Genomic DNA, 10,759 nt, shown 5'->3' on the forward strand with positions numbered 1-10,759 from the left:
AGAGCTTTTTTTAACCCCCCCCCCCCCCCCCACCGGTGGTAGGCTTGATTAATTTGGAGCGGGGCTTAACAAACTGATTGGTTAAATCAATTTGTTTTCTGCTTTATTTAGTTTTTTCTAACTTCTAACTATAAGCAATAATTATTGTAATTGTCAGCTGGAATTTTTTGAGTCTTTGCAGCTTATGAACTTGACATATGTGCTTACGGGATATCATACTATTTTTTTTTTAACGATTCGTATGAAATTCCTTTATTGTTGATTTTTTTAATGTGCTCGTAGTTAATTGATGGGATGGTACTCATTCACCCAATTATAAATATGTTTATATAAGGTAGTTGACTGTTTGTGTCAAGCTTATGGAAAAACTTGGGTCTTCATATCTTTGCACAACTAGGTCTGTTGGATAATATGTGCAGAACAAAAGCCTGTGGCAATGCAGTCATTTATTAAGGAATAGAAGCTCCAATGCATTACCTTATACGGTTGGTGGTATTGCATTGATCAGATGTTAGATCATGTAGAACTGATTCGCAATCCGAGCAATCTAATTCATCAACTAAGAATGTACCTTAAACTCCCAACAAGCCCGCACACACTGCATAATAAAGAGAAAATTATTGAGAATAGGAAAAAACAGAAGATTTTTTTTTTTGTTCCATCTTCATTCTTTGTTAGGTCTAAATCTGTATCTTGCATTGAATGAAAGCTCTAACATAAGAATGGCCTAGTTGCATTGTTTTGGTGGCTTACAAAAGGAAATCACATTTGCTTTACTGAACAGGAAGCCATTGTCAGAAGAAAATTTTCTATTGACTACCCAAAGTATTGCATAAATCTAACAGGAAGCTATTTCATCAGTGAGTAATTTCATTGGACACTCAAGGATGTAGATTGACCTGTTTATACAGTTAATTCTATGAGCTTTTACCCGAAAATGGTTTGGGACATTCTCTTATCCCCCAATTTGAGGATTTTTTTTGATAATTCGTCTCTTTCCATTCCATTTTTCAATTTTTACTAGCTTTTAAACCACCTGGTGAAATATTGCATGGCCCTTTTTGTTGATGTACTGCTCTGTACAAGGATGGCTGATAGTGTTCTTATATCACAAGAAATTAAAGCTCTTCTTATGCTAGCATGAATATGTGGTTTGCATGGTAGATATCCATGTTATTTTCTTTGTTATATGAACTTGCTCACGATAACTAAAGAAGAAACAAATGAGGGTGTCAGAATTTTGGCATACTCACTAAATCATATATGCATGCACCAGTTTGGTAATAAAACCAAGATTGCGGGAAGAGAAAAATATATGCCTGCACCTAAGAATGTGTTTTAGAGCTTGATTATATTCTCACAATTGTAATCTAGGTTGTTATGGAGGTGTCAATTTCATGTGGGTTAAGTTCGAGATTGACCTGAACTTAAGTCGACATGAACCTACATTACCCAGCCGACCCCACTTAGGAGGATAAAAGCTTTTTGTTGTTGATGATGATGTTGAACCTCATGACCCAAACTCTACCTATTTATTAACAGGTCAGAAAGTTTGTTCCTAATCAGGCTTATCTTCGACGTGGAGCGTAAACCCAACTTGAGCAACACATTTAAGATTAGGCATAATAGTCATCATGTATTATAAATTCATTTTTTTTGGGTTAAGTTTGGGCTAATTTTGGGTCAAGTTTGGGTTAGATTTTCTGGTCAATCCCAACGCGAACTAAAAATTAAATGCAAGATTCTATATTTAGGAATGCTATAACTTTTTGTGAGTTAACACAAACCCAAATTTTCTTGATTGGATTTTTCTGTAGGATCATTTATTAATGTTGCGAAGTTCTTAAGCTATCTAGTGTTAAGGCATGTAAGAGTATTGATTTTAGTTGCACATTAAATAGTAAAATATATGTCAGTTTTGAAATACTAATTGGTTTGTCCTCAGCCATAAGTTTGAGATTTTGGGTTAAAACTATGTTTGATGATTGGTATCAAATTTAATTTTGGTACGAATTGATTCCACATTGCTTGACAAGTGGGAACATAGCTAATTGTTCAGCTGAGATCAAATGGTTTTTGCAGTTTGCAGCTCCTATGGGTTTTAGAGGGCTTGTACGAGTGTCAAGAAAAATTCTAGAGTTGGTGTATTCTATAATGGACTGGAGTGATTAATTGAGCTCTTAGTATGCAATACTAGTGGATTGTTAATGCACATGAGTGTATGGGATTTAATCTATCATTAAGTGAAAAATAATTTATATTGAAACACTTGGTGGCTGACCTTTGCTCACATGATTGTGATTTAAATAGAAAAATAATTGACCATTGGTGTGTTCCCTTTCGTTCATCCTTCCTACATCATGGTCCATTTTCTAATTCTGCGTGGTATCTGGAAGTCAGAATTGTTCATTTCTCTTTTAGGATGAATGAATGGAGAGATTGTGGCTTAATTTTATGGTCTCAGGGTCAAGTGCATCTCGAAGGTGTATCAATCATAAGTTAGAACAATAGTTTGTAGGGAGACAAGGATTTTTCTCCATATTTTGCCCGCTATTAGTGTTCTACAAGTTTTATCATGCCTATTATATCCACTTTTTTCAACAAAGATAACTTAAAAGTTAACTGTATTAAAGCTTAAAGTCATTTCATGTTATCAATTTAAATTACTTCTGAACCTTTCAATAGCCACATGTGGTTTTATTATTGAATAATCTTTGAGGTTATTATGAAAATGTCATACTAATTTATTTTTTTACCTCAAAACAATAGATTAAGTATATCTTTTTTAAAAGCAGGGGCTCATCAACCAACTTAAAGACGCAGTCCCAGTAATGCAGAAGTCAATAGCGGACCTGACTGAAGAAGTGAATAGAATTTCACCAATTGCACTAGATGAATATAATGAGCGATTAAGCTCGCCAACCCAGGCCCGAAGCAGTGGAAGGATACAAGTATGCAATTATTCTTTCGGGTTGAGTAATATATTTTATTATGACGCTGTTTCAGCTTTTTGCCTGAAACTGTTTTAAAATATCTTGTGGTTATATTTTGTTGCAGGAAAATACAGATCAACTGGCTGAGATGGCTTCCAATCTCTCTCTTCAATCTGGAAAGGTTTCTGGCAGCCCGCTTCTCAAACTTCCACATTTGTTTAGTCTTACTCCAAATTCATCAGGAAAGAGTATGCATTCTGGAAAGCGGCATGCCACAGCTGCTCCACCCGCAGCTAAGTCAGAAAATATTCTTGCAGTGAAGTCAGTAGGCCAACCTTTTGGAAATGATTGTGAAGAAGTTGCAGCAGAAGGTTAGCCTTCGGTACCAGCTGATTCTGTACTTACCATAAGCATGTTTCTTATACAAATATTGAGTAAAAAGTCAACTATTCACGTGAGATCATTTTAGGGTGTGTTTGGGGCGGTTATTGCTTTTTGAAGCAACAGCTTCACAGGTATTGTCAAAAAGCTGTTGTTAGAATAACAGGAGTTTTTTTGGATAATTTGTTGTGTTGCTGCTGTTTCTGACGATAAAGATTGTTATCCCCTTATATGTGTAATTTATTTGAATGACTGTACTTTTGAAAATAGTTATAACAAAATAACAAAAACAGCTCCAGCACTAAAAAAACATGTTAGGAGTCCAAATTTCTTCAATACATCAATTGTAAGTAATCATTTCATGCATAATACCACAATAGTAAGCACTATAAAAATAACCAGCAATGCTATAATGCCTTTGGCCTTGATGTCCAGTCAATCAAGTCTTCAGAATAATTTTTTCTACAGTATTTCTCCTCATTTGATCACTATCTGGAGCAAACTCATCTATATCTTTAGCCTAACGAAATAAAAACAATCTTCACATGTTCTATATCTGGGACAACAATAAAATATCCTCCCATACCTATCTCTCATTTTGATGTGTACTCAGAACATTGCGCACCACAGTGACAATATATAACTATTTAAGTACTTGATGACCTTGAACTCATTTTTCTTGAGATTATAATACATTATAGTTTAAATTGACAAATAAGAGTAGATATGCAATCGAACAATATAAAATTTATTTGGTTTCATAATCAGAAAAAAAATACAGAAAGTAAACATCAATAAATCTTCAATACAAAATACTACATAAATATAGAAAGTAGTTATCTACAAATCCTAAATACATCTGAATAGTAAACATCTACAAGAAGGCACTACACAACACTACATAAAGACGCTGGATGAGTTCACCAAAACATCTGTAAGCTCTTCTCTTAACTAGATCCTCTCTTGTACATCCTTCTCTTCGAATGCGTTGAAATAATTCATACCAAGTCTTCATCAGACAATTACTGTCCAAGTCGATGTTCGAATATTTCCACAAGTATGCATGTTGGATTTTCATTTAAGTCCTGACATCAATATCGTCCCGAGAAGGATACATCTGTATAAAATTATATAGCATTATCGTTACAACAACCATCTTTACCTATTTTTTGAAAGAATATGTCAGCATATCTCGGAGTATGACACTTCTTATATACGTTGAATGCTCTCTCAATAACACTTTATAATGATTAGTTTTTTTTGTTGAACAATTCATTCTTTTCTCTAATCACTTAGCTGTTACACTCAAAATAAAAAATGGTAGGTTTTGTCGGGGATGAACTTTAAGAAATCTTGTTACAATGGATATTCCGAATCGACAGGGTAATATTTCTCTGAATAATAAAATCTTTACTACATATATTCTCAAATCAAAGGTTTCATATACTGTCATGAATGTACTAACTTGGTGAAGACATTGGAAATTTATAATAATGTTGTCAAATTACAAATTTGTTCTTCCACTGGATTTTCTCATAAAACCTTCTTATTTTTTTTATGAAAGTCTTTAATAATATTTTGTCAGCCTTTCTTATTGAAGTATTTGATTGGTTTATTGTGAATATGTATCTCTTTCAAGCATAAACCGTTGAATATGATCATTGCCTCCCTCTCCCAAATGGTTGATATCACACCTTCCTTTTATTTACCCATCTGGTTTATCATTGTAGATAAAATATTTGGAGGAAAAAAAAAATAGTTTGGCCTACAATTAAAAAATAATTATAAAAACTGAAGAAAAATTAAAAAAAAAAATAACATATCGAATTAGAGCTCAATGAGATCAGTTTGTCAAAGAATGCCCCATCCAAGATCACCGACTATATCATAGAAACTTTAAGACGTGATAGTATCTTTGCTTAACAGTGGCATGTGTGATCTAAGACCTGGTAGTATTCGTAGTTAACAGTGTGATGTGTGCGTTAAGACCATGTAGTATTTGTGGCAAACATGTAGGGACAATTATATAACTGACAATTGGTAATCAGATGAGCTCTTCTTTTTTTTTCCATGATTGCTCTGCGTACATTACAAAAACCAAAGCCGTCAAAACCACGCCCAAGTGGTTGTGCCTTGGTGCTTCACAAGTTCACTGCCACAACCAGAAGCAAAACCACACCTTTTAATAACAACAACAACAAGCCTTCATCCTACTGAGTGGGGTCGACTATATGAATATTTTTTCTCTATTGCATCCTATTAAGTGTCATTTTTTCATTTAATTCTAATAGATTAAGATCATTTTTTATACAATATGTCAAAGTATTTTTATGTTAACCTCTGCCTTTCTTAACATCAGTCGAAACTAAAACTTTTGCTCTCCTAATCAGATCATCAGATGGTTGACATTTAATGTGACCAAACCATCTAAGACGACTCCCTCTAATCTTGTCTGCCACTGGTGCTACACCAGACCTATCACTGATATATTCATTTCACATTTTGTTTCTAAGTGTCAAGCCACTCATCCACCTAAGCATTCTCATCTCAGCAACATTAACTTTCTTTTATGCTTCTCTTTTAAAGTCCAACAGTCTGCGTCATAGAGCATTGCAGGTCTCACCATCTTATAAAATTTTCCTTTCAGTTTAAGCGATATTTTTCTTTTACAATATGCCCAAAGCATTCCTCCACTTCAGCCAACCAACTTGAACTCTACCAATAATATTCCCATCTATATCACCATCACTTTGACTCGATTTATCTAAAACTTTTAACCTTTTAATGATTTGATCATCCGTAGTTACTTCTCTGTCACTAGAATCACTACTATTAAAATTACATTCCATGTATTCAGTTTTAGTTCTACTCAAACGAAGGCCTCTAGACTCGAATGTAGAGCTCCATAATTCAAGTTTTTTCCTTAACTCTTTCTCTAGTCTTATCCATAAGAAGGATATCATTAGCGAAAGTATACACCAAGGTATATTCGCATGTATATGTCTAGTAAGAGTATCCATAGCTTTAAAAAAAAATATGAGCTTAAACTTGATCCCTAACGTAATCCAACTGAAATAGTAAAATACTTGTTCTATCCTTCTTCTGTTCGAACACAAGTAACAACTCTAGTATACATATCTTTAATGACTTGAATATAAGTCATATCAACACCTTTCTTCTCGAGAGCTCTCCAAAGGACTTCTCTTGGAGCTTTATCCTAAGGTTTTTCTAAATAAATAAAAATCATATGTAAATTCTCTTTATTCTCTTTGTACTTCTCCATCAAACCTCTCAATAAATGTATGGCTCTCGTAATACACCCGCCCAACATAAATCCCGACTGATTAAGAGAAATCTTTGTATCGCGTCTTAACCTATGTTCAATTGCCCTCCCCCATAATTTTAAAGTATGACACATCAACTTAATTCCTCTAAAATTTACACTCTTGTGCATCCCCTTTATTCTTAAAAATGGGGACCAAAATACTCTTCCTCTACTTCTCAGACATTTTTTTAGTTTTTAAAATAATATTAAAGGGTTTAGTAAGCCAAGAAATTCCTAAATCTCCTAAATATTTCTACATTTCAATTGGGATATCATCAGATCCTATTGATTTTCCACCTTTTTAAACAAATTTAAATTTTTAGATACTAGATAGAATAGTGTGTTGTGCATGTAAATTCTCCTTCAAACAACACTTTACATTTCAATCGGCAAGATCCAAATCACGATAGAGAGAAAATCGAGAAGCCCAAGGGCACAATCAGTTCAAGTTAAAGGGAGGAGCCCAACAACACAACCACTTTAGACGCAAGGAAATTTAAATTTTTAGATGCTAGATATGTACATGCATAAGAATAATGTGATGTGCTTGTAAATTCCTCTTCAAATAGAACTTCACATTTCAAATGGTAAGAACCAAACAACACAGAGAGGAAAACCGAGAAGCCCAAGATCATAACCACTTCAAGTTCAAGCTAGAAGCCCAAGGCACAACCGCTTTAGACGCAAACAAATTTAAATTTGTAGATGTGAGATATGTACATTCATAAGAATTGTGTGGTATGCATGTAAATTCCCCTTCATATAAACTTGAGAAGGCCAAGGGCACATTTCAAGTTTAAGCGACAAGTATCAAACCACCACCACACAGAATAGCCAAATCACCAAATCAAATAGGTAAATTGGAAAGCAACAAACCACCACTAAGGAGGACTTCCAGGAAGCCCCATTGGCAATACCACAAGCAACAAACTATCAACAGAGAGGAAAACCGAGAAGCACAATAGAGAAATCAAATAATTAAAACAGTAAGCAACATATCACCATCACAAAGGACAACCGGGAATCCCCATCGGCACAATCACAACATATCACAAGGGAGCGAGGGTAATATCGGGGATAGAGTAGAGGATTTACCGAATTGTAGAAGGTGAGATAGTCATTTCTCACCCAGAACTTTATTAGAACTGCAGAACGGAGGCTCCTGCTGGCGTTTGGCATTTCGTTGTTCCGAAAATGGGCAGCAACCAAAAGCAGGTGACAAACAATTCCCAAATGTCATAGCATTTCTTTTCAAAACAATAAGGCCACAAAAAAGCCTCCCAAACGCACCTTTAGTCCTATAGTCTGTAAAAGTGCCAAATTAGTCCTCAATCTCTTTTAATAGGGGGTGAAATTGTCCCCAAGGTGGACTATTTTTGCCCCATTTAAAAATTCAGCGAACTAATTTGAAACTTTTATAGAATCTGGGAATAACATGGACCTTTAGAAAGAGTCAGGGACCATTTTGGCACTTTTCTGTACAAACATTTATCTTTTGACTAATCGAATGGAAACAAATCTCATAGCAGTTTTTTCTTTTCTTTCCTTGCTGGCAGATGGGGTTTTATATGCCCTAAATATCAGGCTTGCTGTTCGTGAAGCTGCATTGTCTGGTCCATCAAGTAATTCTGAGGTTTCAGATGAGAAAAGCAGTGATGAGTCCGAGCATTTCTTTGTTCCGCTTTCCACCAGCCTTCCTGGAAAGGAGGCTGATGCTGTAATTAGTCACAGAAAACAGCCGCCCTTCTCTCCTGATAACGGGGAATGCATCGACCAAGTGTTCTCTCCTCCGTTTGTGATGAATGATTCATTCTTTGAGGATTCCTATGAAGACTTGCTTGGTAATGTTGATCCAACTCGACGGTTTTTTATATGCTTTCCTTTTCATTCCTGATGGTGGTAATTCCAAATGACTCAGCCCTGGCATAGGGACTCATTGGACCCATGGCGTGTCACTAGTGCTGTTTTTTTTTTTTTTAATCTGAAACCTTAAAAATGTTGAAAAGTAATTATTAATTCAAAAAACAAGTTTCATAAAAAAAATAATAATAATATTACATAAATTGCGGGGCACATTTGACTCGGCATCGATATAATATATATATATATATTATATATTCTGACACACATATACATATATACATTCTATAGTTTATGCGCGCGCGCATATTTTGTAGCTTATAGTATTCAGAACATGTACTTGAGCATTTATTTTATTGTGTATAAAATAATTTAAGTGGAATTTATTTTAGAAAAGTAGAAATGAATATTATTTTTAGCCAGCCATTGTAACCAAGTCTTTTTTTCATCAAGATTTATTATACTGGTTAAATTTATCGAAAAGGGAATAATTTAATTATTTAGTTATTATGTTGAGATTAACATATACAAGAGCAACAACAAGCTGTAACCCACGAAGTGGGGTTGGCTGCATGAATCCTTTTTCTCCATTGCTTCCTATTGAGAGTCATATTTTCATTTAATACTAATAAATTAAGATCATTTTTTTATACAATTGGCCCGACTTTTTCTAAGTTTACCTCTACCACTTAACACAAGTTGAATCTAAGACATCTATTCTTCTGATTAGATTATCGGATGGTAGACGTTTAATATGACCAAACCATCTAAGACAACTCTATAATTTTGTCCGCTACTAGAGCTACATTAACCCTACCATGGATATATTTTTTCACATTTTATCTCTCAGTGTCAAACCACTCATCTACCTACCCATTGTCGTCTCGGCAACACTTAACTTTCTTTTATGTTTCTCTTTTAAAGGCTAACAATCTGCGTCATAAAGCATTACATGTCTCATCATCATCTTATAAATTTTTCCTTTCAGTCTAAACTGTACTTTTCTATCTCACATGTTAGGAATATTTGATTTTGATTTTTTATTTGAAGATAATATCATAAATTAATCTTATGTAGAATAATTTTCTTTTTTCAAATATATGAGGCTATCCCATGTTCTCGAGCAAAAACTGAAGTGTGCAGAACAAACCATCTGGTCGACTCTGTAGTAAATAACCATAATTTATTTACGGAAAAGATAACGATAATTTCAATATTAAACTGGTTGATTTGGATTAGCTATATTAAATCAAGCGAAAATTAGCAGCCCTATTATAGTGATTGCTGATTCACGTTTACTTGCAGCACCACTGTCAGAGACTGACGCTGCCTTAATGGGAAGCCCAAGCTGGTTGGAGGGCAACTCATCTAATGCTTCAGGATAGTACAAACTTAACAAGCATTTGTTCTTTTAAATATAATTTAATTCACATCATGTAAATTTTATTTGTTAATTTCATTTGAATCTTTTTCACCCCAGTGAGCAAATTTAGTCTCAGATCTTAATTACGGCCTGGCAAAAATTGAGCTGATCTATCTCCTTTGGTTTTGACTGTTTTTTGAGAGGTTTAATGAGAGATTAGTGAATGTGCTGTTGTATATTTGTAACTCTAATTTTTTTAAGGATCTATGAACATTTATAGCACTGGGAAATATATAATAGCTCTTTTTAAAAGTTGTATTTTTAACATTAATTCCACATTCAGTTGGAGCTGAGGTCTATGATTTATTATTGGCAGGTAATTTCCAAAGGATTAAATGTGATTTTATGTCAAGTTGATTTGTATAAATTTCTGATATTTGAGAGATTCATGGATAAATTTATTATGGATCTGCAGGTAACTTGCAAAGGATTCATTCTGATTTTATGTTAAGTTGATTTATGTGCACATTAAGTTACTGAGATTTGAGAGATTCATGGATATTAAAATTTATATATCGATTTTCTGCTTGCATAATAAAGCTTAGGCAATATGTACATTTAGAAATTTAGGAAAATCAATTGGTCATGCATTTTTCCATCGATTAAATGCGCATTTTAGGAACATCAATTTGGCTTGTTAGGATCAAACTTTGTGGAGCAAATTTGTTTGGTGTTGGTATGAAAGTTATATATATATATGTTCAAAAGAATAGTCGGAGATTATTATACAAGCTCTAACTAGCCTAAGAATTTGAGTACCGCATTCTACACTCGCAGGAAATTGAAACCCAAACCAAAAAAATAACTAACAAGTAAATGCCCGATGATCTGAGAATA

The 10,759-nt window shown here is 34.0% G+C and overlaps 1 protein-coding gene across 1 annotated transcript in view; it reads left to right on the plus strand.

Moving 5' to 3' along the window:
• The window catches only part of LOC110037711 (AUGMIN subunit 6), a 62,848-nt gene extending 52,756 nt beyond the window's left edge, over positions 1-10,092 (plus strand). Inside the window, exons 10-13 of the mRNA XM_020742418.1 lie at positions 2,796-2,951; positions 3,058-3,304; positions 8,196-8,480; positions 9,805-10,092. Of these exons, the coding sequence (XP_020598077.1) occupies positions 2,796-2,951; positions 3,058-3,304; positions 8,196-8,480; positions 9,805-9,884 (768 nt within the window). The 3' untranslated portion in view covers positions 9,885-10,092. The remainder of the gene's footprint in view (positions 1-2,795; positions 2,952-3,057; positions 3,305-8,195; positions 8,481-9,804) is intronic.
• Positions 10,093-10,759: the final 667 nt, after the last annotated feature.

The sequence above is a fragment of the Phalaenopsis equestris genome, unplaced genomic scaffold, assembly GCF_001263595.1.
Source record: "Phalaenopsis equestris unplaced genomic scaffold, ASM126359v1 Scaffold223895, whole genome shotgun sequence".
NCBI classification, from domain to species: Eukaryota; Viridiplantae; Streptophyta; class Magnoliopsida; order Asparagales; family Orchidaceae; genus Phalaenopsis; species Phalaenopsis equestris.